Raw genomic sequence first — 27,532 nt, 5'->3', positions numbered from 1 at the left:
AAGTGTCTCCGGACAGCGCTGGCCCCCGGCCAATAGATGTGAGATGGGCGCACAAACCCCAGAGTCTGTCAAGACTGGCCCGTTCGGGCAGGGGTACCTTTACCTTTACCTTACTGGGCAATGTGTATGGAGGTCCTCGGTTGCCCAAACACAAAGACCGCCCCCCCTGGCCTTGCTGATGTGGTCAAAAGTAAATCCAAGCAATACGTTCAGCACCAGTTTGCCAAAATTGCCAAACGGTGGCATACAAGGCACCATCCAACCGCCTTAGGGGCTCCACTCTGGATTTGTGTAGGGTTTACTCCTGAGCCTTTTCTTCTGAAGATCTCCTGCAATGGAGGGTTAGGATCAGAGTTTTCCTTCTCCTAGATGGGCTCCCTTCCCGCAGCATGTGCAGAAACCACCTTCTTGACCACTGGACCCACACTGTTGGTCTTGTCCTTGCAATCTACTGGAGCCTGGCTTCACATTGTGCTAAACACAGTGAAGGGCGGGGGGGGGGGGCAACCTTGTATGTTTATATGAAATGTTACTATGAAGGAATCCTGTGCATCATAAACTGTACTTTATTCCTGAGGGGGAAAACACCACAATTGCAGAAAGGTTACTCCACAAGCCTTCTGATACACTACACTGACATACTTCACACATTCAGTGAAACAAATTACACCAGGCAGGGTAACTGACAATAGATTCACAGTTTATTCATTAGATGCAGACACTGAGACCACTAGGAAATGTGCATCAGGGGCCACAAACATTCCAGCAGATATCCATAGATGTCCTGAGTCAAGTAGCTGTTACATTCTTTTTGCAAAGCTATTCCTGTGGGGGAGAGGGAAGCAGACAGATTAGCCAGCAATTATGCATATGCCCAAACTCCAGAAGACCCCCATGGCTGGGGGCCGATCTGAACAACAGAAAAAACAAGAACAGTTTTCTGTTCTTGATTATATCGTGTGTACTTACATAAAGCCCCCAAATAAAGTGGACAGCCCCTGTAAATAAAGACAGCTAAAAAAAAGAACGAGAGAACGGCACTATTACAAATAGCTAATGAAAGAACTGAGTGTTTAGAATTGTCTGTATTTAATGACTTGTCGAGCTCCAGCAAATGAATGTTATCAAACAGTGCCACCTAGAGCATGTAACACTGTTACTGCAGCCAAATGGAATGCATTGACAGCTTTCACTGTGCACAACCTCAGGAATCCACTCAAAGCATCTGTTAGTCCTGTTTGGCATAAGGAAAAAGAGACTCTAGATGGCCATTTACCTAACCCAAGTGCCAGACAGGTAGCCATCAAGATCATAAAGAGCTGCAGCCCAGGAATGGATTCTGACTCCAGAGAACAGAGGATAGCGAGCAACTTGACCAGTTGGGTCAGGAAGTGTAGTTTTATTATCTTGTTTTTATTGGGTGTCAGGTGATGGGTAAAAGGCACGAAGGATAGCTACCTGACACCCAGGCTCTGCCCATGCACCCCCCCCTTCTGATGATGTAGAAATGATGTAGTGATGATGAAAGCTGGAAATGGGGGAACTAATAAAAGTTGGGAGCACCTTTTGACTCTTCTCTTTGCAAGGGGAGTGCAGATCCTGCTATAGCAGTTTTGCTTACAAATAAAGGTCAGGCTTCTTAGCCACTTTGCTTTAAGTTTTGCCTGGGTCTTGCCTGTTTTCTTGAAACCCTCCGACCGCAGGGAATCCTTTCACCTAGTGGGCTCACGGAATCCCCTAAGAACTGGAGACCAGCTGGTGAGCATTTTGGTTCTTTTCAACATGCAGAGGAAGTCCCTAACTCACCAAAGGTTTGAGACCCATTCGCTACCTCTCTTGGTTTAGCCAGCCAGTTGAAGCTGTTCCCAGGGTGTGGTAGACCTAGCGGGCCCAAGTTAACCATGCCCATTACTTCCAATGTTATGAGAGAATGATATATGATTGAATGCTATGCTATGCTATAATGCCATGCTTTGCTTCCTCTCATTGGTGTGCAAGGGACTGGGAGCTTCTCCTCTGGGCAGGGCCCTTGCTTAAGATTACAGCATTAAGGGCCTGATCCTGTGCAGTGCTGCTGGGAGGTAAGCCGCACAAGTGATCAAGGGGCGCGTGCTGTAAAATAGGTGTGCGTAATAAAGAACGGTGCTGCCATTTGTCTCTTGGGCTCTCACTTGCTTACTACCAACATTATCATGCCTTGGCCACGTGCAAAATAGTAGTTCCCTGTAGTTCCTTCAGGGAACTGTTTAATATCAGGTGTGAGAGCTATTCTTAGGACTATGGCAGGAGGTTTAGAGCAGGGTTTCCCTAACTTGCGTCTTCGGCTGTTTGTGGACTACAACTCCCATCATCCCTGGGTAGCCGGACTAGCAGTCAGGGATGATGGGAGTTGTAGTCCCCCCCCCAAAAAAAAACAGCTGAAGACTCAAGTTAGAGAAACCATGAGTTAGAGAGAAGCCAGTTGTGATCCTCTGTGTTCAGGTTGACCAAAAGGATGATGGATACTGAATACTGTAATTACTTTGCAAACATGTCACTTTGTGGAATTTATTGAGTTGCTCTAATATATAGGGGAGGCCCACCTGGGGGTTCTGGAGCATCAAGAGAGTGTCATCCACAAACATTTTCATGCTGTATTCTACGCATCTCTCCCTAATCTCTTTTACTGAAGTGTTCCCACAAAGTTTTAAGGAAAGTGCCTCTATAAACACTGCAAAGAGCAGTGGGGACAGAGAGAAACTTTGGCATGTACCTCAAAGGAGGTCAGTTCTGGTTTTTAGGTACTTTTTATTATTGCATAGATTTCCATTTTTATCATTTTGTATAATTCTTATGTATAATCTTTGACTGCAACCTGTATTTTGTTGCCTTATTAATGAATCTGAATTTGACATCCCCACTGCAGGCGATGAACACACTAAAGGTGACAGGGATATGTTTATGTGTGTATGACTCAGACCTGGCACACCTGTGCATCCTCTCACTTCCTTGCATGTGCATCTACGCTCCAGGTGAAATGACAGAGTAAGGCTAATATTAGCAGTTTAACTAGTCATTTGGCCCCCTACTCTATCTCTTGCTTGGCTCCCATTCAGCTGCATTCAGTCATGCCAACCAGAAGGGATTTACTCTGGGGGGGGGGAATCAACAACACGGGGGGGAAAGAAGAGTTTGTTGCTTGTGACTTCTTTTATTTAACATGCTGTGTTCTGCGTTCTTCCTTCAGGAAGCTCAACCATTTATAGAGAATTCCCAGGCAATCTACTATTGAAGTGATGATGAGTCTGACCCTTACGTAGCTTTAACAATGTTGCAGCATTTAAAAAAAAAACCCAATTAAAACAACAACGTGGCAGCATCACATGCCTTTAGACCACTCTGAGATGAATGCTGGTGTACGTAACACTGAAAGAAACTGTGGTAAGGCTTTCTGCCCAGTTTATATGGGCTGACTTCCAATATTCCTTCCGGAATTGAGAGAAGCTATAACAATGGCAAGAGGCTATCTGAGATAACTTCGTGCCACTGGTTCCTACACACAGGTGTTGCAATCATAGAATCATAGAGTTGGAAGAGACCACAAGGGCCATCGAGTCCAACCCCCTGCCAAGCAGGAAACACCATCAGAGCACTCCTGACATATGGTTGTCAAGCCTCTGCTTAAAGACCTCCAAAGTAGGAGACTCCACCACACTCCTTGGCAGCAAATGCCACTGTTGAACAGCTCTTACTGTCAGGAAGTTCTTCCTAATGTTTAGGTGGAATCTTCTTTCTTGTAGTTTGGATCCATTGCTCCGTGTCCGCTTCTCCGGAGCAGCAGAAAACAACCTTTCTCCCTCCTCTATGTGACATCCTTTTATATATTTGAACATGGCTATCATATCACCCCTTAACCTCCTCTTCTCCAGGCTAAACATGCCCAGCTCCCTTAGCCGTTCCTCATAAGGCATCGTTTCCAGGCCTTTGACCATTTTGGTTGCCCTCCTCTGGACACGTTCCAGTTTGTCAGTGTCCTTCTTGAACTGTGGTGCCCAGAACTGGACACAGTACTCCAGGTGAGGTCTGACCAGAGCAGAATACAGTGGCACTATTACTTCCCTTGATCTAGATGCTATACTCCTATTGATGCAGCCCAGAATTGCATTGGCTTTTTTAGCTGCCGCATCACGCTGTTGGCTCATGTCAAGTTTGTGGTCAACCAAGACTCCTAGATCCTTTTCACATGTACTGCTCTCAAGCCAGGTGTCACCCATCTTGTATTTGTGCCTCTCATTTTTTGAGATGGTTCAGCTCACTCTGTGTTCTCACTCGTGCCCTCTGGATGATGTTCCACTATAACTCCCATCATGCATGCCCACTGGTCATGCTGCTGGGGCTAATGGGAGCTTTATTCCAACAATCACCTGCAGGGTATCATGTTGGCTGCCCCACCCGCCCAACTGAAATAAAACCCACTGTCTAACAATATAAACAATAAAAAACAATAATGGAACAATGCACAATAAAAATGCAACGGCAATATTCAGTAACATTTCCCATAAACTAAATAAAAGCAAAGCACATACATACATAGATGGATAATTATGAAATTATTGTGAGGTTTAATAAGTTAATTGTTTATATTTGGACAACTTTTCTCCTGTACTTTATTGGAAGGAGAAAAACAATCACTTCCTTAATAACAATTTAAACAATGTATTTAACTAGTACAATAACATTATAGCATATGTAGCCATGTTTGTTAACTGATGTGGTTTGCAGGAAGAACAGGCGGAGGAGAAACAGGCTGGTGGAAAGCTGGAAAAGGGAAACTAGGGACTGGAGCAGAGAACTTCAGGGATTCCTGCTGCAGGACTGAAGTTCCGGGTAGATATTATATTGTTTGGACAATGGCAGGCGAGCCCTGGGAAGAAGGGCCTGGAAGCAGTGAACTCTTTTATTAGTTGACTGGCAAGCACTTCAAGGTTTCGCCAAGGACTTACAGATCCCAGTTACTATTTCCACACACACCCCTTTGGATTTGCTTCTACATTCAGGTGCCTATTCTGTAGAGTTACCGTATTTTTCGCTCTATAGGATGCACTTTCCCCCCTCCAACATTAAGGGGAAATGTGTGTGCGTCCTGTGGAGCGAATGCAGGCTCCTTGGCTTCAGCGATAGCAACGCAAAGCCTCCGAAGCGCAGAGGGAGCGCTCCCAGTCCCACCAGGAGATGCTGGGGACTGAACCTGATGCCTTCTGCATGCTAAGCAGTTGTTCTACCACTGAGCTCTGGCCCTAGCTCACAATATTGCTGTCAGGATAAAATGGAGAAGGTGGAGGCTGAAGTGTGTATGCTCTGTGGAGGAAAGGTGGGATAGAAGCATAAGAAGGAATAAAGTATGGAAACTAGCCTCTAAGTGAATAAACTACAGTATATTTTTAACTTACTCTCCTAATAATTTGTATATAAATTATAAAAGTGGTATATAAATTTTGTTAAATAAAAAAAGAGGAAATGTTCAGACTTTCAAACAGTATGTTATGCCTGAGCCTTCATTGCTGAAACTCCCAACAACATTTTCATGCTCACAAACACCTGATGAAGGAACCATTGTGACATAACCCATTCAAGCAGAGTGAAGGGGCAACAAGCTGTCAACAGTGGCAGTAGTTGGGGGCTCCCATCTATTCAAAAGCCACAGAAAGTCTTTTCATACTGCCTGAGGAATTAATCCCTTATTTAACGTTCATAATTGCTGGATTGATTTAACAGGACTGGAGCTAACATTTTCTTGGATTTGGCACCATTGATAGGGAACTGCCTGCTGCGTCCTCCGCTTTGAAGTCACCCTGGTCTTTGGGCCTCCAGCACCTTCTTCAGCATGTCCAACCCATCTAAGAGGCGTATGATACTGGTGTTCCACTGGGTTAGGAAGAAGCCCCTGACAGAGAAGCCGTTCTCTACCATCTCGGCCAGACCTTCTGCCTCTGCACCGGCTTGCAACACTCCTCACATTTCACCCTACTTCACGAGGAGCAAGACACAACCGAATCTCACCGATCCCAAGTTTTTAAGATCTGTCATTGGCAGCGTTGGCCGGAAGAGAGGCTGCAGGCGTGGCAAGCAAAAGAAGACTCCAGTGGGAACAGGAAAAGGGGTGAGGGCTAGGCTAGAGGCAAGAAGGCTCCAAAGCTATTTGCGGGGTGGGATTGCTTTAAAGGTAAAGGTAAAGGTACCCCTGCCTGAACAGGCCAGTCTTGACAGACTCTGGGGTTTGTGCGCCCATCTCACATCTATAGGCCGGGGGCCAGCGCTGTCCGGAGACACTTCCGGGTCACGTGGCCAGCGTGACAAAGCTGCATCTGGCGAGCCAGCGCAGCACACGGAACGCCGTTTACCTTCCCGCTGGTAAGCGGTACCTATTTGTCTACTTGCGCCCGGGGGTGCTTTCAAACTGCTAGGTTGGCAGGCGCTGGGACCGAGCAACGGGAGCGCACCCCGCCGCGGGGATTCGAACCGCCGACCTTTCGATCGGCAAGCCCTAGGCACTGAGGCTTTTACCCACAGCGCCACCCGCGTCCCTGGGATTGCTTTAAAAAGTGTTGAATGAGTTGATCCATATGGATCAAGTGGGATTTCTCCAAGGTAGGCAACTGAAAAATAACGTAAGGAAAGTTAACAACATAATAGACTATCTGAAGGTACACAGTGAAAAACCGGCTGCCCTGATTTTTCTCAGTGCAGAAAAAGCATGACATCATCTGGTTATTTATGAAAGAAGTGTTTGAAAAAATGGAACCAGGTGATGCCTTCTTAAGAGGTATCAACGCTTTACATAAGGAACAATTGGCACATATTATAGTAAACAACATCATCTCAGAAAAATGCAGTACCATGAAAGGAACAAGACAAAGGTGCCCACTCTCTCCGCTATTATTCTCACCCTAGAAGTTTTATTGCAAAATATAAGGAATAATGATAAAATTAGAGGAATAAGAGTAGGCAAACTACAAAATAAAAGCTTTCATGGATGATATTGTCTTAACTCTGGAACAACCCTTAGAAAGTGTACTAGAACTATTAAAGGAGATAATCAAATTTGGAAAATTGGTGGGCTTCAAAATAAATAAAGATAATACCATAATGTTAGTTAAGAACATGGATAACCAACCCAATCAGGGGAAATTACCAGATGGAAGATAGAGAAAAAGTTAAGTACATAGGAGTGTCGCTATTAATAAATAAAAATAACATCTATAAAGATACAATGCAAGGACTTGGAAGGAAGTTTAAAAAGATTTAAATATATTGGGCAAAATGCAATTATCATTATTGGGGAGAATCTTGGCAATAAAAATGAATACTCTCCCAAAAATGCTATTTCTTTTCCAAACAATGTCTGAAAGAGTGGCGAAAAGATCTGTCTTAAGTTTATTTGGCAGGGAAGAAGCCTAGGATAAAGCCTAGGATTCTTATTGACATAAAAGATAGAGGAGTTTTCGCACTCCCTGACTTAGAATTGTATTTTGAAACTGCTTGCCTGTGCTGGATACAATATTGGGTACTGCTGCTAGAAAATACACAGTTGCTAGACTTGGAGGGCCATGTCATCAAATACTGTTGGCACACTTGTATTTGGTGTGGAAAAGCTGGAATACATAAAAGCTTTGCCAACCATGTTATTATAAAAAAACTTAATTAGGGTATGGGGAAAATACAAAAATTTATTAGAAAACGAAACACCAACATGGTTATCCCCAACAGAAGCTGACACAAGGAAAAAAATTAATATGAGGGATAATTTGGGTGCCTAGAATGAATTGTTAAGACTTTTCAAAAGAACAAAAAAATGAAATAAATTGAAGGGATTAAAGAATATGTGTTGCACTGGCTATATTAAAACCAAATCAATTCAAATTTTAAGGTAGACAAGAAATTGGGATTTGCATAAAAGCCATCACAATTCAAAGAAGAAATATTAAGATCTAGAGTTAAAAATTAATCTAAAACGTACAGAATATTACTCAATTGGGAAACGAAAGAAGAATTTGTGAAATCTATGATTAAATTGGCACAAGATGTGGGTCATAATGTTGATTTGAACCTGTGGGAACAATTGTGGAAAATAAACATAAAAATCACAGCTAGTTATGCACTAAAAGAGAAATGTGCCTGGACAATATATCAATACATCACCCAGGACCTGTATAAAGATGACCTATGCTGGAAGTGCAAAGAAAAAACAGGCACATTTTATCATTCATGGAAGTCTTGTAGAATAATAAAAGAATTTTGGGAGGTGGTGTATAACCAACTTAAGAAAATGCTTAGAAGAATGTTTCCCAAACGCCCTTAAATGCCGACTACTCACAACTCTGCGGATGCTGCCTCAACCATGGCTGGCAACGAAGTCGCGGGAACATGCAGCATCCGATATGACTTAGCAGGAAAAAGTTTCAAGGTTTTAGGAGCATCCCTCGAAAACTGCACAAGGCGTTCGGGCCGTTTTGGGATTGGCCGGGAGGAGAACCAATCCGAACGAGGGATTGGCTTGAGGCCCTTCCCATCGGTTTGAAGGCGGAGAGTCCTCTGGCGGAGAGAGAACGCAGTGACGCCACTAAGCTATAGAGGTTTAAAAGTAGGGGGATGGGGAATCCCTATAAGAATTGCACAAAACCCTCGCTTCCGGTTCATATGCGAAGCCCGAAGAATGCGGGGCAGAAAGACAATACGAAGAGGGGTTGGGAGCTTCGCTGCGCCTCCCTTCTCCTGGAGAATGTTTCCTCCCCTATGCCTTTTGCATCGGTATAGGAGCCAACTCCTTGGGGATGAGGTCTCTTCATTTCCCCCCCGCCCCCAACATATTTGAGGGGCCACCCCACCCCCACCCCAAGTTAATGGGCCTCACTATTCAAATAGTGTGCAATGAGTTCGATCATGTGGGGAGAGGCTTATTTCGCTAGCCCGCTCCCACCCTCCAATATATTTTATTCCTGCTGGCACCCTCGTGTATCGTCGATTGGGAACCGGAAGTGTAGGTGCAGGCTTCGTTCAGAGCTAAGATAGCCCTATGGGCCTTTGTAGAAAAGTCGCAAAACCCTAAACGCACTTCCTCGCGAGCAAGCGCAGCTGGCATAGGAGGCTAGCAGGGGCCCGATCCCCTACTCCTGCTCCTCCGCTGCCATGCCCAAGGTGGTGTCCCGCTCCGTGGTTTGCTCCGACACCCGCGACCGGGAGGAGTACGACGACGGCGAGAAGCCCCTGCACGTCTATTACTGCCTGTGCGGGCAGATGGTGCTGGTCCTGGGTGAGCATAGAGAACCGGGGTAGGGGCGGCCCCGATCCCGCAGGCAGCGCTTCCCTTCTCCGCTTCCTCCATTTCAATCCCACGCCTTGCACCTACCCGGGGCTCTGGGTATAGCCGGCGCGGTCCTTTCCCGCGACGACCACCCTGCGAGGTAGGCTAGGCAAAGGACAGGCAGGCTTAAATTTCAGCGACGCTGCTGTGTCAACGGCCGCGGACTTCCTTCTTCTCCACCCCCGCCAAGGGGTTCCGGGAACTGCAGTTTGTTCAAGGCGCTGCCTTCGGGTGGGGGTGCGGGGAGCAAAACCTCAATATTTGGATTGATTTGGGCGCCGCTGAGACATCTCACGAGGCCCGTTCCCCTCTTAGCGCTATAATCATATATATTTATTTAGCTCATTCACACCACCCTTCATCCAAAGATCACAGGGCGGTTAACGACATAAAAATGCAAAACATGGACCCAGGAATGGTTTGGTAAATATACCCCCACCACCACCGCCAGGAGGCAGACCCTGTTTTCTGCTTTCGTGCCCCAATAAATCATAGAGTCTTGGACCCCCAAGGGTAATCTAGTCTAATCCCCTGCAAAGCAGGAATCTTTCGCCCAACATGGGGCTTGAACCCACAACCCTGATGTTAAGAGTCTCATGCTCCACCAACTGAGCTGTCCCAGGGGCTGGGTGGTTGTCTGTCATGGATGCTTTAGTTGAGATTTCCTAATTGCAGAGGGTTGGACTAGATGACCCATAGGCTCCCTTCCAACTCAGCGGTTCTGCGTGTTCAATCTCTGTCCCTGTGTTTACAAATAGTCAGTCTGTTTATTTATAGTTATTCACATGTAAGGTTTAGCAACTGAACTAATAAAAACGTGTACTCTTTCATACAAAGACTTGTACATTTGCAGAGATAACATTGCACACATTTGGTGTGAACAGGCCTATTTGTTCTATGAGAGGGGGGACCTTTCTATCTGTATTTTCTACACCACGAGCAATTTTATACACTTCTCTTTTATTGTTCATTGAGTTCAGTGGGACTTAGGTCGCCTAGGAGCTATATATTTAAAGCAGTATCATGCCATTTTAAACAGTCGTATTTCCCCAAGGAATCCTGGAAACTGTAGTTTCCCAAAGGTACTGAGTTGTTAGGAGACACCTATTCCCTTATTTACAGTACTACAGTTCCCAGAATGGTTTAATAATGAATCTCTCTTCCCAGGGAACTTGGGAATTGTAGCTCTGGGAGGGCCTCCTAACAACCCACAGCATCTGCAACAATGTTCTGCCTTCACTGTTGGGTAAACATTTGCATGTTTTTAAGATTAATAATAATAAAATTGCGGGGAAAGGAATAATAAAGACCTACTTTATAACATGCTGTGAGGGTGAAAGTACATTTTAAATATATGGAAATTTATATTTTCTTCCCAGTTAGTTTACTAAAAACAGATGACCCCAGGGGCCTTTAACAGGACAGAATTTTGTCCTTATGTGGTGAAAAACTACCCCTAGTCTCTGTGTTTCTGCAGATTGTCAGCTGGAGAAGCTGCCCATGAGACCTCGAGACAGGGCCCGGGTGATTGATGCGGCCAAACACGCCCACAAATTCTGCAACACCGAAGAGGAGGAAAACGTTTATCTCCGCAGGTAGGAAAATCCAGCCTCTTCCACAAAGTCGCTGTGCAAGCATAACGCTTAATCACCCTTGTGGTTCCTGGGCTGCCATTTTTTATTCTACTAGCCTGCATATGGACAGAACAGAACTGAAAATGGTTTACTCAGAAGTTGGGTGTCCTTGCTAAAGGTTTGTTTTCTTACTTGTACAAACCTTGGGGTTCTCCCTTGGCTGCTGATACCTCCTTATTTTGTGTAGACGGGGCCATTATAATTACAGAAAGATTGACACTGGAGAAATCAGTTCGCTGTTAATATATAGCAGGAGAGAGGAATGTTTTTCACCCCAAACCAGTGATCTTCTTTCTTGCTATTGTTAGGGTTTTGTGTTCAGTTCTTCAGCGCAGAGTATGTGTGGTTAGGGTCTTCTGTTCATACAGTCAACACTATCTCTCTTCCTCCCCCAGGCCGGAAGGCATTGAACGGCAGTACAGAAAAAAGTGTGGAAAGTGAGTATGACGTCATAGGTATTTTGGGAATTTTAGCAGTGTCTTATTTACAATTTTATTTGTAAACTGCTTGGAAAGTTCTTCGATTAAGCATTATATGAAACTCCTAAATAAGTAATTAAAATATTATTTGTACACACACACATAAAGGTACATTCTCTCTCACACTCTCACTCTCTCTCTCTCTCTCTCTCTCTCACACACACACACAAGGGAGAGAGGGATTCAAGCTTTTATAACTTTGTCACAACTTGAGCAATACTTGACCAGCCAATGTGATTCTATTTAACGTCCAATGAATTAGCAGATCATTCATTCTTTTTATTTTATTTTTCTCCCCATCCCCCTACTTGTTAGATGTGGACTTCTTCTCTTCTACCACCACCAGCAGAAGAACGCCCCAGTAACATTCATTGTTGATGGTGCTGTGGTCAAATTTGGACAGGGCTTTGGAAAAACGAACATCTACACCCAGAAGCAAGAGCCACCCAAGAAGGTAGGGACAAGGAGTCTGTGGAATCATGGCTGCTTCCATGCTGGGAGCTCAAAACTGAGACTGTGGCTCTGAGTGCCTGGCTGTTGCTCAGCTTGAACAGTAGGAGATGGCTGTGGCCTTCAAGCTTAGGGTTGGCAACCTTCTGGGGACAGCATACTAGTGGTGGGCAGGACCAGAGGCAACAAAGGCGAACAGTAGGCTCATTTCTATGCAAACTTGCAAATCCCCCTCTTTTCTGTATCCAGGCAATCAAGAAGTATGATCAGAGTTCAAATATACTTTCTAGTGAAGCAAAAATGCTCAAGGAGGGCTGGTGAGGGCTGTGTAACCTGGGGAGAATTCCAAGGTCCAGACAGAAGCACCTGGAGGAACAGAGATGACCCGTGCCTGGGCTAGGCAGCCCTTTGTTCTGCTCTAGTTCCACCAAAAGTGAATTATTTTCTCTTCCTGTTACTGCTACACTTTAGAAGAGGCTGTTCTGGTGCTGTGAATTAGAGGACAGTTGCTTCTACATATTCTAAGCCATGGGTGAGGAATATGTGGCCCTTCAAATGCTGCTGTACTGCAAATACCATAATCCCTGAGTGCTAGTCATGCTGGCTAGGGCAGATAGGAGCTTGGAGTCCAGCAATATAGGGAAGGCTCCAGGTTCCTTGCCACTGTTCTAAGCCCCAAGCTGATGCACACTTAATTAAAAATATACATGCCTTTGTTTTCAAGGTGATGATGACCAAACGGACGAAAGACATGGGCAAATTCAGTTCGGTCACAGTCTCCACCATTGATGAAGAGGAGGAGGAGATTGAAGCGGTGAGTTTTATCTCTCCTTCCCTGTGGTAGTAGGCAAAATTTAGGCTGCCTTTCTGTAGCCATCTTATTTGGCAAGCTAGTTCAGATTGGTGCGTGAGCTGGCCTCTGCAGTTGCTGGCCCTGTAAATTGACTTTTTCCCTTTTGGGAAGAGCTCCAGTATGGTTAACTGGTTAGAATGTAGGATTATTATTATTTGTGAAACACAAAAAAGTGTTTTATGCTTGAATCAGATGTTTAGACAGGGACTTCTTCATATGTCATTTGCAACTACAAGGACACAATGAGTAAATCTGGTTGCAAAGTCAACAGGGAAAGAGCCAAGGAGAACAGAAAATGCATATATCACTAGAGTGGAATAGACTGTCCCCCAAAACACTCGCACTACACTCATGCTACACTGATATTGCTGATGTTGCTCATCCCCATCCCAGAGTCAGTGCCACCGCCCAGGCAGTCACAGCTTTTGGACTCCTTCCTTACCAAATCAAACACAGAGTCCACTAGCTTGGCTCCCTCTGTGCAGTGGCCCTCGGCATAGTTGTTTACAGCACCACTGTGGCCAAAGACACAGGCCTGTGTGCATACATGTCAGGTCTGAAGATCTGGCCCAAAAGTCCAGACCTGACTTGAGTCCGTTGCGCCAGGTTTCAAGTCAACAAGGATTGCATGGGAGATGTACTTGTTACCAGATGCTTCATTGTAGTAAAGGTAAAAGGTAAAGGACCCCTGGACAGTTTAGTCCAGTCAAAGGGAACTATGGAGTTGTGGCGCTCATCTCGCTTTCAGGCCAAGGGAGCTGGCGTTTGTCCGCAGACAGCTTTCCGGGTCATGTGGCCAGCAGGACTAAACCGCTTCTGGTGTAACGGTACACCATGACGGAAGCCAGAATGCATGGAAACGCCGTTTACCTTCCCGCCGGAGCGGTACCTATTTATCTACTTGCACTAACCTGCTTTCGTAGTGCTAGGTTGGCAGGAGCTGGGGCAGAGCAACAGGAGCTCATCCCGTTGCAGGGAACTGAACCACCAACCTTCTAATCGGCAAGCCCAAGTGGTTTAGACCACAGCGCCCCCCATTGTAGTATTCACTGATCCTCTCCAGCTGCAGGTTTCTTTCTCTGTGGTAGCTGTTTGTGGGGCCAATGCCGTGCTTGTTGCTGACTACCTCCCAGAAGTTCACGCCAATTGGTTGCTGCACCTGCACACATGGTGATGGCTTTATTCAAGGCTGGCCTCCTTTTACTGGCCGTTTCTGTCTCTGGTACACCCACCAGCACTGGCAGCTAGCAACAGGGAGCGCCTCTGCAAAGATTTTGGCCAGGGAGAACTGCATTTGAAACCTCCCACTCTGCCACAAAGCATAACATGTCAGCATGCATGTGCTGCTGCCTCTTAGTCTCAGCTGCCTCTGAGGGGTAGAGAAAAGAGGCACCAGGAATACATAACGTGCATGTCATACACCCTTGCAAATAAGCCTGCAACAGTAACTGGTGTCCTGAAAGACTACTAGCCTATGTTTCCATGCTGGCTGCAGAGAAAGGGAAGCTGTTGCAGGTGCAACTGCCAGCAAAGTGGGCTGAATTCCAGGTACTAGCCCCACTCCTTTGCCTCAGAGGACAGCAGTGGGAGCTGTTGCCTGGCATTAGCAAAGTGACTTAAATAACCCAGATGGCCTCCAGAGAAAAAAGTCTTGATAAACACGTTACTGAGGAAACTGAGCAAAAACAGTGCAGACTCCAAGGAGAAAGGAATAGGGAGGTTTTGTCTTTCCTTTGCTGACGCCTTGTACATAGCTGGGAGACATTCAACTAAACATGTAAAGGAAAAGCTCCCTCAGAACTACACAGCCAGTCAGGCCCCTTTCTACCTCTGTGAAGATCTTGCCACTCTGTCTGGTTGCTAAGCAATGGCTTTACCCGTCCTCCCCTTGGCTGGTTGCTTTAACAATAACAGAATTAACCCTTGTTGCAAACTGAATGAACCCTGCTTTGCGCTTCCAACACCTAGTAGGTGGAGACCAAAAGGAAACACCAGGGGAAGGCCAAGGATGAGGTCCGGAAATACCAAGTGCATCATGATATTTCTCTTCCTGATGCCACTGAGCTTTTTGCTGTGATAACTTTATGCAATCTGCCCCGAGAGCGTCTTGGATAGAAAGAGTGACATAAGCACTATAAATTAATGGTAATCTTTTGCGAAAGAAACTGCCTTCTACTGTGTGGGCTGCCAGAAGAGTAACAAGGCGAGCAATCCCTCCACCATGAAGCCCACTCGTTCTCATGCATAGAATTCTTGGTCACTTATGGCAAGGAGGCGAGCTGTTTAATATAAGGCTGGTGTCATACTATGTACACATGAAAGCCACTTTGCAGCTGGTGAGGAGGGGTAAGGAAGCATCTCTTGAAGAGCCACAAGCCCATGGAACTATTCTATAGATCAGTGAGCAAAAAATAGAAATAGATATCACTGAATCATAGAGTTGGAAGGGGTCCCAAGGGTCATCTAGTCCAACCCCCTGCAGTGCAGGAATCTCAGGTAAAGCAACCACAACAGATGGCCATCCAACCCCTGCTTAAAAACCTCCAAGGAAGGAGAGTCCACAACCTCCCAAGGGAGACTGTTCCACTATCTTGGGCTGCTCTCTGCAGAGGGTGGTTTCTCATAGGCTGAGCATTCAAGTCTCATCCTCTGTAGCCTCAAATGGTACAGCCAAACAAAAGCTGTACCACGTTATGCTGCTGAGTAAACATTTTTTATTATGGGGTAGGGAGGGAGTTGGAAAGGACCCTGAGGGTATATGTATCGGCTTCCAATGGAAATCAAGGCACCAGAAAAGGATTGTTGAGTTAGCAGTTGAAGAGTTTAAATACCTTCCCAAAATAGATGGTGGGGTAGGGAGAAAAGTGTAATGCCGCTTCCTTAACCTGCAATGTCTTTTTAATGACTTTTTCTGGTACAGAGTACTACTAAGTGTTGGACTTTGTGTTAACTTCCCTAACTCTCGTGTGTTTTTCCAGCGAGAAATTGCCGATTCGTATGCACAGAACGCCAAGGTGATTGAGAAGCAGCTGGAGCGGAAGGGCATGAGCAAGAGAAGGCTACAGGAGCTGGTGAGTTGTCTCTCCTCTCTCTCTCTCTCTCTCTCTCTCTCTCTCTCTCTCTCTCTCCTTCCTTCCCATTTCATGGATGGGCTAGATGCAATCATTTTCTTTATACAGTGGTGCCTCGCAAGACAAAATTAATTCGTTCCGCGAGTCTTTTCGTCTTGCAGTGTTTTTCGTCTTGCGAAGCACGGTCCGTCGCAACTGCGCCTCTTCAAGCGGCTTTAAGAAAAAAGCGAACAAACTCGCAAGACGTTTTCATCTTGCAAAGCAAGCCCATAGGGAAATTCGTCTAGCGAAGCAACGCAAAAACCGAAAAACCCTTTCGTCTAGCGAGTTTTTCGTCTTGCGAGGCATTCGTCTTGCGGGGCACCACTGTATGCTAGTAAGATTCAGCTCACTGGCTACTTTCAGACAATCACATTTTAGTTTAAGGCTTATCCACACTTACCTTTCTCTGCTTTTCCCAGTAATGACCCACAATTTAAAGCTTCACATGCAAGCAAACACACACCCTGCTTTTTTGGGGGGGGTGGGTTGATCCAGAACTTTCCATGTGAAAAACTGCTCTTTAAAGCTCAATTGGAGCAAATGTCAATCTGTGGGAAACCCAAATTGACATTTGCTCCAATTCAGCTTTAAAGAGCAGATTTTTCTGTGGGAAACTTGGGGCAAAAGGAAAAATAAGATGCTCAGACACGGAGCGTTAAAGCGTGGACATGTGCCTGGAAAGTGCAGGGCAAAAGGTAAGAGGGGATAATCCCTTAGTTAGCTAAGACAGGAACAAGCCTTCTGACTGCACAAGTGAGAAAACTGTTAGAATCCCTCCTAGTCCAGACTCAGGGGTGGGGAAACATTTCCAACCAGCAGACTGGATCCTGGAGTAACCACCTCCATGTCACAATGACATCAGGTGACCCAGTGTTCTATTGTAGTGTGGCTTGAGTTGAAGTCACTTCCTACAAAGGAAGTTCCCTGTTGATCTGAGCAGGGCTTGAAATCATTGCTAATCAGCTCATAGGTACTGGCTTCCAGCAGGGGTCAGCTGCAGCACAGAATTCCACATTAGCAAGTTGTCCTGTTCCAGTGCTGTTAAAGACATTTTCCTAGTCTAGGCAGAAAAAAAGGGAAACTACGATTAATTGAATATTTTCTGATATATTCTCTCCTTCTGCACAGGGACGAGTGATGGAGCTGTGTGTGCTCCCACAAAGCTTATTAAGCTGAGATATAGTCATCCAAATAAGCACATTTCCCCTCTTTTAACAGCACATCTTACAAGGGCAGACAGGCATGATGAACTCTACAGATATTTTTGTGCCACCAGTATGTTGTGAAGCATTTGTTCTAGAAAAGCACTGAACTGTTTTATCAAGAAAGGTCTGGAATAGTGCCTTCCTGCAGCTAGCTGTCTGGGCTGGGTAATATTCAGACCATTACAGCAGGTTTAGGGAAACATGTTTCATCTCAAGGGCCAGTGGCGGGGGGGGGGGGGAGCGTGTCTGGAGGGAGCTCTTGAGACCTATATAGAGAGGCATGAAATATCTGGAATTGCTCGTGGTATATCCAGGCATGGCGGTATGTCAGATCGTGAAGAAATGTGATTAGTGGCCAGTGAAGTGCATATTCAGGAACACAATATATTATTGATCTAAGGATACTTGGTTAAGCTGCTGAGGAACTTGCTATTCCCTGGAATACAATTTGAAAACTAGCAAAGCGGGAGGTAACATTCCTCTAGTCTTTTGTCTGTGTTTCTGAAGCACCAACATAGTAATTAACACTGGATTTAGGGATATTCCAAGAATATTTAATAAAATTTTACCCTTTAATTTTTTTAAAAATTTTGTTTTAATCAGGCTGAGCTGGAAGCGAAGAAGGCCAAAATGAAAGGAACTCTTATTGATAACCAGTTCAAATAAGGAGCATCGATATAGAGGACTAGCCAAGAAATGTCATTTAGGAAGCAGGGACAGGGGAAAACACAATACCCCTTCGTCCTTTTTTAATCCGCCCTATGAAATCACTAATTTGCTTCGTTGAGTCTACCATGGAAGATGGAACTGCTCCATTGTTTTTATGGATTTTGCATTTTCTTCTGCACACCATGTTTTTAATGTATTCGGAAGCTTTTTGAGTTATACTTCCATTGAATTTTACTTCCATTGAATTTTACTTCCATTGAATTTTACTTCTTCCACTGCAGACCTGAGAGGTATTAGAAATTAGAGTAGAAATTTTACATATTGTAAACATTGTGTTGCCGAGGCAGAAACAATGTGTACAGAGAAATAAACCCCTAACAGGTTGTTTTTATGTGGCTTATCATTTCCCACCCACCCATGTCTCTTGACATAAAGTTAAATTTCTTTTTTACACGTGTATTCCACCGTTCCCTGGAGAGATCAGAGGGGGTAATCTGGAGCTCTCAGGCAGTCTTCCACCCAGATATTGATCACACTAAAAGCCATACTAAAGGTGGCATCAAATGTGACTCAACATTTATCGTGCAGGTTTTAAAAATGCACGGGGAGGCAATTTAACCATTTCCCCTCTGTTACCACAATATTTGCTTTGGGGGAAATCTCCCTGTCATGCAAATGGGGAATTCCCCTTTCACCCCAAAGCAAATAACAGTGCAATGCTGCAATAGTGGAAGAAAAGCGTAAAAGCCCTTCTCTGTACCTCCTTTGATCCTCCCCTCTCTAGCTGATTCAATCTACCTTTGTAGGGGAGGGAAAAAGAGAAACCGTGCAGGTCTGATGCCCTCCGGATTTTGGGAGCTCAATTTCCATCAGCCCCAACCAGCATGGCTAGTGGTCAAGGATGATGGGAGTTGTAGTCTAGGAACAGCACTCTGGTGTAATAGAGGTGGAGATGCAGTGTTTCTCTGAAGCTTTTGTATAAAATCCAAGTTTTCATTAAGCAAGAGAGAGAGATTTTGTTGTAGTAACAATGCTTGGCCTGCTGGGGGCCTCAAACTATAGCACAGTGCTGGCAAAATTCAAACCGAATAGCCAAGCCAAGCAGGAAGTGATTGGGTTCACCTAGGTCAGGGGTCTGCAACCCGCGGCTCCGGAGCCACATGTGGCTCTTTTACACCTTTGCCGCGGCTCCGGGGCGGATACTAGCGAGGGGAGGAGGCGCATTGTGCGCCCCGACACTACCCACTGTGGCGGGCGCTGTACTGGCTGTGACGTCGCATGGGGGCGGTGCGTGCATTAATCACGCACCGTCCCGACGTCACCTTCCCGCCCGCTGTCAGATCGTGGCTCCAGAGATATATTTGTTTTAAATGTCGCAATGGTTTTGTGGCTCCCAGTTTTTTTTTCTTCGAAAACGGGTCCAAGTGGCTCTTTTTGTCTTAAAGGTTGCAGACCCCTGACCTAGGTTGTTAACTAGGGACCAATCAAAAGTGTGTGTTCCATGAATGGAAGGAGAGGCCCACTCATGGGAGGGCTCCTGTGAATGGGCAAACAAATCAGAATGATTGCTGAATAGACTCTAGGGTTGGTTTTTTTAAAATCCCTGTGTAAGTTTCTTGCAAAGGACATGGTGGTGCTGTGGTCTAAATCACTGAGCCTAGGGCTTGCCGATCGGAAGGTCGGCAGTCCAAATCCCTGCGACAGGGTGAGCTCCCATTGCTCAGTCCCAGCTTCTGCCCACCTAGCAGTTTGAAAGCCCCCCCCCCCAAAGTGCAAGTAGATAAATAGGTACCGCTCTGGCGGGAAAGTAAACAGCGTTTCCGTGCACTGCTCTGGTTTCGCCAGAAGCGGCTTAGTTATTCTGGCCACATGGAAGAACTGTCTGTGGACAAACGCCAGTGCCCTCGGCCAGTAAACCGAGATGCGTGCCGCAACCCCAGAGTTGTTTGCGACTGGACTTAACTGTCAGGGGTCCTTTACGTTTTTTATTGTTATTAATAGTAATAATTTTGTTATCATGAGACCATCATATGATCAGGGAGAATGGGAACAAACAGGAAAGCTATGCCCCCTCCAACACTCCTGGAAAGTGGCCATCTGTGGCTGGGAGCCTGCTCTGCTCCTGTTAGGATTCCAAGTTGATTAGAAATTGGGGTTCTACAAAGAGTTTGGAACTCAATTGTTCTAGGTGCATTTTGCGACAGGGAATTTCATTAGCGCAAGCAGTTTCTGAGCTCTGGGTGCAGTACTGCGCCTAAGATTTCATATTAAAACTGCAGTGTGGAAGGAAAGATGGACCTTTTTCTGCCTCCCCACTTCTAGCTACTCTCTGAAGACTAAAGAAGAGACTCTCTTAAGTATATTAGGGGGGTGGATAGGGGAAGGACTAGACCATGTGAAAAATGAACATAATATTCCAGCTGCACTTCATTTATTTTCAGCTTTGTATTTTTGTTATTAAAAAAGTGTGCCTAGACATGTCGTTGCAGCACCCATAACCTAGGTTTAAGGTGCCTCTATTTACTTACTTACGTACGTACTTACTTACTGCTTTAGATTTTTAATAAAAATCTCAAAGTGGTTTACAGCATATTAAACCAGTAAGTCAATAAAACACTAACCGGGTGACGTTCTTCTGGCCTCATGAGGAGCCTCTTCAGTAGGGCTGGGTGAGTCTGGGCCTCAGTTTTTTACACTGGTTCTACACGGTGTGGGAAGCGTGAGGACATCGCAACTCAGGGAGGGCATTGGGCTGCTGATAGGACAAGTGTTATTGTCCCCACTTGTGTGTTCTGCATATTTATGAATACAGTGGCAAAATTGTTGTTGGCATCTGAAACAATGCCTCAAGAAACAATGGAGTAAGCTTCCTCTCCGAGGCACAAGCATGGGCAGTGTGTATTGAGGTCCTGGGCTGCTTAGATGACAAAGACTCCCCCTTTTGAAGAAGAAGAAGAAGAGTTTGGATTTGATATCCCGCCTTTCACTCCCTTTAAGGAGTCTCAAAGCGGCTAACATTCTCCTTTCCCTTCCTCCCCCACAACAAACACTCTGTGAGGTGAGTGGGGCTGAGAGACTTCAGAGAAGTGTGACTGGCCCAAGGTCACCCAGCAGCTGCATGTGGAGGAGCGGAGACGCGAACCTGGTTCCCCAGATTACGAGACTACCGCTCTTAACCACTACACCACACTGGCTCTCGCTGTTGTGATCCAAAGGGAAGCAGATCAATACATTTGGCACCAGTTTGGCTGCAGGAGTTGCCGGAAGGAGGAGTACAAGACGCCACCCAACCGGTTTAGGGACTCCACTCTGGATTTGTGTAGGGTTTACTACTTAAGACTTTTCTTTCCCTAAAGATGTCTTGCAATGCAGTGGGTACAGATTTTGCCTCAAGGTTTACTCCTGAAGCCTTTCTCACAAATGAGTACAGTCATACCTCTTGTTACGTTCGATTCAGGTTACATCTTTTCAGGTTGTGTCCCATGGCGACCTGGAAGTACCAGAAAGGGTTACTTCCAGGTTCTGACGCTCCTGTGTGCGCAGATGCTCAAAATGACATCACGCGCAGAGGCGGCGAATCATGACCCGCAGACGCGGGTAGCATTCTGCTCATATTGCGAACAGGGCTCTGGAACGGATCCCGTTCGCAACCAGAGGTACCACTGTATGGCTGCAAGGCAGCAGAGGTTTAGGATCAGAGTTTTCCTTCTAGATGGGCTACCTTCCCAGGTTGACAAGCCCCACCTGCCCCTCACCTCCCTCCACATCACATGCAGAAGCTTCCCTCTTGACTGTTGGACCCACTACTGGTCTCATCCGCTCAATCCGCTGGAGCCTGTCTTCGTATGCAGGGGAAACACCTAACGCACTGAAGGTTTGAGACCCATTGACTAGCCTCCCTGGATTTAGCCAGCCAATTGAAGCAGTTTTCTAAGTGGTGGCTGCTGTTGCATGCTGATAGCCACAGTTGAGAGCTGAGTGCAGGGTGGGGAACAAAGGTAGACAAACTCCCCAATAAGTTGCATGATGTGACACTCGCCGGAAGTACTACCCCTCCCCTAGCATCCCATACACTCCAATGCCAGAATAGGGCTAATGTGGTCTTATCCCACCCTTCCTCCAGGGGAAACAAAATTAAAAAATTCCTTCCATTAGCACCTTAACAAACTAAGTTTGTTACTAGTATGAGCTTTTGTGTGCTGAAAAAGTGTGCATGCACACAAAAGCTCATACTGTACCAATAACAAACTTAGTTGGTCTCTAAGGTGCTAATGGAAGGGACGCGGGTGGCGCTGTGGGCTAAAGCCTCAACGCCTAGGGCTTGCCGATCGAAAGGTCGGCGGTTCGAATCCCCGCGGCGGGGTGCGCTCCCGCTGCTCGGTCCCAGCGCCTGCCAACCTAGCAGTTCGAAAGCACCCCCCGGGGCAAGTAGATAAATAGGTACCGCTTACCAGCGGGAAGGTAAACGGCGTTCCGTGTGCGGCTCTGGCTCGCCAGAGCAGCGTTGTCACGCTGGCCACGTGACCCGGAAGTGTCTCCGGACAGCGCTGGCCCCCGGCCAATAGATGTGAGATGGGCGCACAAACCCCAGAGTCTGTCAAGACTGGCCCGTTCGGGCAGGGGTACCTTTACCTTTACTTTAAGGTGCTAATGGAAGGAATTTTTTTAATATTGTTTTGACTATGGCAGACCAACACGGCTACCTACCTGTTCCTCCAGGGGGTTTGTGGTGTTGATGTGTGTTGTTCTCCTCCACCCCTTTATCTTCGCAATGACCTGTAAGGAAGCTTAGGATGAGAAACAGACTGGGCCAATGTCTCTGAGCTGCAGTGGTGGCAGGTACCCAAATGCAACTGATGGGGCTGAGAGCCCAACAGAAGGTGAAACCAGAGCCAGTGGTTTTGTCTCCAACTACTTCTGTGCAGAGTTCTGCAAGGGACAACACTGAGACTAAGGAAGAGAGGAAAAATAGCCCTTGCTAGACCTGGACTGGATATAAATTCCCAGCTGGGATGGCTCAGTTGGTAGAGCATGAGACTCTTCATCTTAGGGTCATGGGTTCGAGCCTCACATTGGGCAAAAGACTCCTGCCTTGCAGGGGGTTGGACTAGATGACCCTCAGGGTCCCTTCCAACTCTACGATTCTAAGAGAATAGGCAGGTAGGGACTTCTGTTGGGGTAGTGCTCCATTTATTCTAGTGGACCAGCCTCTAGTTCCAAACTCTTTAGTAAAATTCTTACTCCCCCTCCTGATAAGACAAACTTAGTGGTCATCTAATTGCTCCAGCTTTATCGCTGGAACAAGATTCAACCTAATTATATCTAAATAATCCATTGCTGCCCCGCACCTACTGAGATAAAAGGGCAGGACTCCCACTTGTGAAGTGGGAAGTGATCCAACAGGTCTCCTGTTACAATTCTGCCTCCTTCCATCCTTTAACTATCCAGCTCCGCTACTGTTATGCTGTTGCGGCAGCAAAGCCAAAGGGAGTTGTTAAAACAGTGTGGAGATACTAGCAGTCAGGAGCCTTCCAAATTAGAACATATCACCTTGTTTAACCAAAACAGAAGGCTTGCTAGCAAAACACCAAAGAAAATTAGACCGCAGCAGAGGAAATTAAATGCAAAATATTTGTAGTAGCTTCTCTAACACACGCTTTGGCAGATAGGTTATCTTTTAGCGGGCTACAGAGGATTCATAACAAATGGCAGTAGTTTAGAGTCAGAACAGGTCTCTGCCTTCTGGGTGAAAAGAAACAGCATTGAATCCAGGGAACCAGGTCACTGCAGGCATTTAACAAAAGACTGGGTTGAATATTTATTTCAGGCTGGGCCAATTGCGATCATTCAGAGATTGCTGGACTTCAGCTCCCATCAGCCCCTTCCCCGTACCCAACGGTCAGAGATTATGGGAATTGTAGTCCTGCAACATGTGGCTAGCTTGTATGCAAACTGATGCAGCGCTGTGTTGCCTGCTTTAGGAATCGTTGGCAAGTTTAGGATGCAAGGCAACTCTGCTTTTGAAAATGGTTTGGATGTTAATCTTAAGAGTGTGGCCACTGAGCAGTTCCCAGCTCCTTCACTTGGCAAAAGCCTCAGCAGGCCTACTCAGAGAGAATTTCCCAGACAGGCGTTCTGATGATGACATAAGCAAAGGTGGAGCTTTAGTTAATCAAGTAAAAAACACTTCCTGGCATCTTGAATATCCTTAAAAGGAAACGCAGCAGCAGGGAGGGAGGGGACACTGTCATGGCCCATGGGTGACCTTCAGTCAGGTGACAATTAAAGGGCAAAAGAGAAAGGGGAGGGGGAAGTAAGCACTTTTCTGCTGCTGAAGGTCATTCTCACAACCGTGGAAGTCAAAAGTCTTCATTCAGTTGCTGCAGAATGCTTGATCTGCAGTCTCTGACAGGCTCAGCTATTTTTTCCACACACACACACTGGTAGCAGGGAGGTGTCACTCTTTGCCTGAATCTCTGACCAATTACACTGCAATGAATTCGGGATGAGTCCTCTCTAGTCCCGTGTTTTATACCTGCAAAATTGGTTTCTGTGCAGGAAGGAGAGGGGACAGTTCCTTGTCTATTAAGTATATGCCTTGTAATGTAAGCTTTGGACAATGAGTGGTCATGGGAAGAAATTGCTGGAGACTCTAATGGACCTCCCTTCTCCCCTCTGCCACATCTGGCTGGATGAAATGCCAGAAAGGTGTGTCCGCCTGAAAGAGGGCAGTCAGGCTTGGGACTGGAGCTGAAAAGAGACACAGAGGCCCTACTCACTGTCTACTAGATTGAGTGTTATGTCAGGTTAGGTAGCAGCTGGTCAGGCTGGGCATTGGCCAAGTGTCTCTGTGGGGCTCAGAAAGGTCCCTCACTGGTCCAACCTGGCTGTGTCGCCGCTCCCTGCCCTCCCTGCCAGGCTCCCAGATGGTTGTTGTAGTGGTGAACTGGGTGGACAGTAGTACTACTTTTGAATGGGAGCCCAACCTTGAATAGACGAGGGCATTACATTTTGGAGGAATTAAGATGGCTGCCAGCCCCCACAGTCAGGAGACACGTTGGTATGGTTGCTGCATGGTGAGTGGCAAGGTGTTCAGCATGTGAGATTTCATCACAGGCACCAAACTCGCTACCCATGAACAAGTTGTGTACAAATGTAAACTTGCCAGGGAGAAATTTAATGATATTTGGAATTCATTTTTATAAATACCATACTAGATAAAGGTCTGGTTGACTACAATAACAAGTCTCACCCTTTGGGGGGGGTAATGTAAGCAATATCTTCTTCTTGTTGTTGTTCTGTTTTGTTTTCTACATGGGTACTATTTCTTGTTTCTTCTTTTTTGTGTCTTATCTTACTCTGCACACTTGTAATTTTGTACTTTTTATTTTTCAGTAAGGAATATAAGCTCTCTCTCTCTCTCTCTCTCTCTCTCTCTCTCTCTCACACACACACACACACACAGAGAGAGAGAGAGAGAGGGGGGGGGGCACCATGCTGGAAGCCCCCTGAAGTCTGGCCCAGGTGCTCCTAGAAACCTGGGGTTGCATTCAACTCACTTTTGCTCAGAGTAGTAAATTGAAGTCAATGGCCATGACCAACTGAGGTCCATTAACTTCAAAGGGCCTAGTCTAAGCCGAAGTTAGTCAAATACAGCAGTGTTAATATTGTGAGCCTCCCATGCTGCACTCAACCCATATATATGACTAATTAAGCCTTACATCACAGAAAAAACAATACTGGCAGGCTTCCAGTGACCTTCACTCCAAGGATACGAAACCCAATATATTTGCTGGGACTCCTGAGATCTCTTAGCGCTCAGAGACTCAGGTGTGCTCAGCAAAATTTGTACCGCTTTGGGAGTGTAGGGATGAGGTGGGCTACATATTAGAATACTCCCCTCATCCAAACAACTACAACCCAGCTCCATGCATGAACAAAAACCATACATGAGGGCAGCCTTTGCCAACCTGGTGACTTCCAGATGATTAGGAATATAACTCTCGTGAGACCAAACCAAGGGGCGATCAAAAAAGAAAACAGCCTCTTTTTAATCTTTACAGACATACTGTACATTCCTTTGCTGGCAATCCTTTAGTCTAAAAACATAGGCGAGGTAGAAAATAAAAACAAGGCAAGGGGCACTCCAGGAATAGTTTTATTTGAAATAACGGTTATTCAGTATTACACTTGACAAGTATTACTACACTCTGTTTTTAATATAGAACTGTCATGTACCGAGGGCAGTAGTTCAGTGGTAGAACACAAACAGACAATTGATTGATGTTGATTTTTACACTACTCATGGCCGGGTGTAGCTCCAGTACAACATATGAAGGTTTTGCTGTCCTCCCTGGGAAATTCCCTCTAGAATTCCCTTTTATTTGCTCATATGAGTTGAGGTGGCTTTTGATCAAGTGTGGGCTGAATTCTTTACAATTGGTGGGGGTTAGGGGGCATGTGTGTGAATTTGTTTTATGTGTGTAGATCTGTGCATGCTGCAGTGCTCAGCAACAAGGCTCTATTCCGATGGCATGAATATCACGACGACCAGTAGATTATTATCTGCTGCAGTCTTCATCCGCCTTCACAGCCGTTGTAACATACCGCTTGTTATCTTCCACCTGTTCTGCTGTTGAGGACTTCTTGGATCATTCTTGGTCTAGCTCCTCCCCTTTGACCTTACCACCTTGAGTGACCCAGCTGGGAGTATGAGACTCCCAACGGCTTCGCTCACAAGGGTCATAGGAACGTGCAAGCCCACTCACCACGACAAGGTGATGATCCAGTGACTGAGTCCACCTTTTCTACTCTGATTCCGTCCAGATGTTTTGAACTGCAGCTCATAGTCCAAAACTTCTGGAATGTTCCAGGTTAGCAAGGACTGAGCTCGATGGACCAGTGGTCTTCCTCAGCAAAAGGCAACTTCTTTTGTCTTTGGAATTGTGGAAGAAAGGCAGAACATTAATAAAGCAGTGACACTTTCATACCTCCATGTGTTCTTTTGTGTGTGTGTGTGTTTTAAGGTCCTTCCCTACCAGAAATGATTTCTAATGCTGGAGGAAGCTGAAATTCTCAACATTTATTTCATTTTATTTTTTAAAATGATTTTTGTGGTTTATTTATCAAAATTTAGAGCACCAAAATTTTAAATTAAAAGTTATTTACCTGCAGCGTTTTACTGTTCTCAAAGAAGGAAAGGTTCTGTGCACTGCCAGATATCTGAAAATCATACTGTCTACAAAAGCTTGCAGGCAGGAGGATGAATAAAGTGTAGGTAGGACTCACACTTTCTGAAGGAAACAGCATTCTTGACGGTTGGCCTGAACCTGCTGAGCAACTTGTTTGACAGGTAAACAGCTTCGGAGATAGAGGAAAGTTTCTACATCTGGTTTGGTTTGGCCTAAACCAAACTGCACACCTGACATGAACACATGTTTTAACAAGATTTTATTTTTTTTGTAGCATAGATCAGAACAGATTGTCTTTAGCGTTTGTTTGCTTTTGCACACGTTGACGTGGGATTTTCGGAAAGCTATTATGTCAGGGAGATTTTTCTCATATACCGTATTTTTTGCTCTATAAGACTCACTTTTTCCCTCCTAAAAAGTAAGGGGAAATGTGTGTGCGTCTTATGGGGTGAATACAGGCTGCGCAGCTATCCCAGAAGCCAGAACAGCAAGAGGGATTGCTGCTTCCACTGCACAGCGATCCCTCTTGCTGTTCTGGCTTCTGAAATTCAGAATATTTTTTTTCTTGTTTTCCTCCTCCAAAAACTAGGTGCGTCTT

The 27,532-nt window shown here is 45.7% G+C and overlaps 1 protein-coding gene and 2 long non-coding RNA genes across 3 annotated transcripts in view; 1 reads left to right on the top strand and 2 right to left on the bottom strand.

The window, feature by feature from the left end:
• LOC309523514 overlaps nt 1-27,532 on the bottom strand; it is a 293,380-nt gene that overhangs the window by 116,705 nt on the left and 149,143 nt on the right. The window lies entirely within an intron of this gene.
• LOC309523482 lies at nt 746-10,809 on the bottom strand. The gene is made up of 3 exons (XR_014215385.1): nt 9,386-10,809; nt 8,354-8,571; nt 746-825 (listed from the first exon to the last, which is right to left on the bottom strand). It is a non-coding gene; the product is annotated as an uncharacterized lncRNA (long non-coding RNA).
• STEEP1 (STING1 ER exit protein 1) lies at nt 9,047-18,130 on the top strand. Its single transcript, XM_082207321.1, has 7 exons — nt 9,047-9,289; nt 10,818-10,935; nt 11,370-11,411; nt 11,769-11,907; nt 12,628-12,717; nt 15,735-15,827; nt 17,678-18,130. Exons 1-7 carry the CDS (start codon nt 9,166-9,168, stop codon nt 17,738-17,740), a joined length of 669 nt encoding a protein of 222 aa, XP_082063447.1. The 5' UTR covers nt 9,047-9,165; the 3' UTR covers nt 17,741-18,130.

This window comes from Podarcis vaucheri (genome assembly GCF_965113315.1).
Source record: "Podarcis vaucheri genome assembly, chromosome: Z".
Taxonomy (NCBI): domain Eukaryota; kingdom Metazoa; phylum Chordata; class Lepidosauria; order Squamata; family Lacertidae; genus Podarcis; species Podarcis vaucheri.
This window is presented reverse-complemented; position numbering and strand designations above follow the sequence as displayed.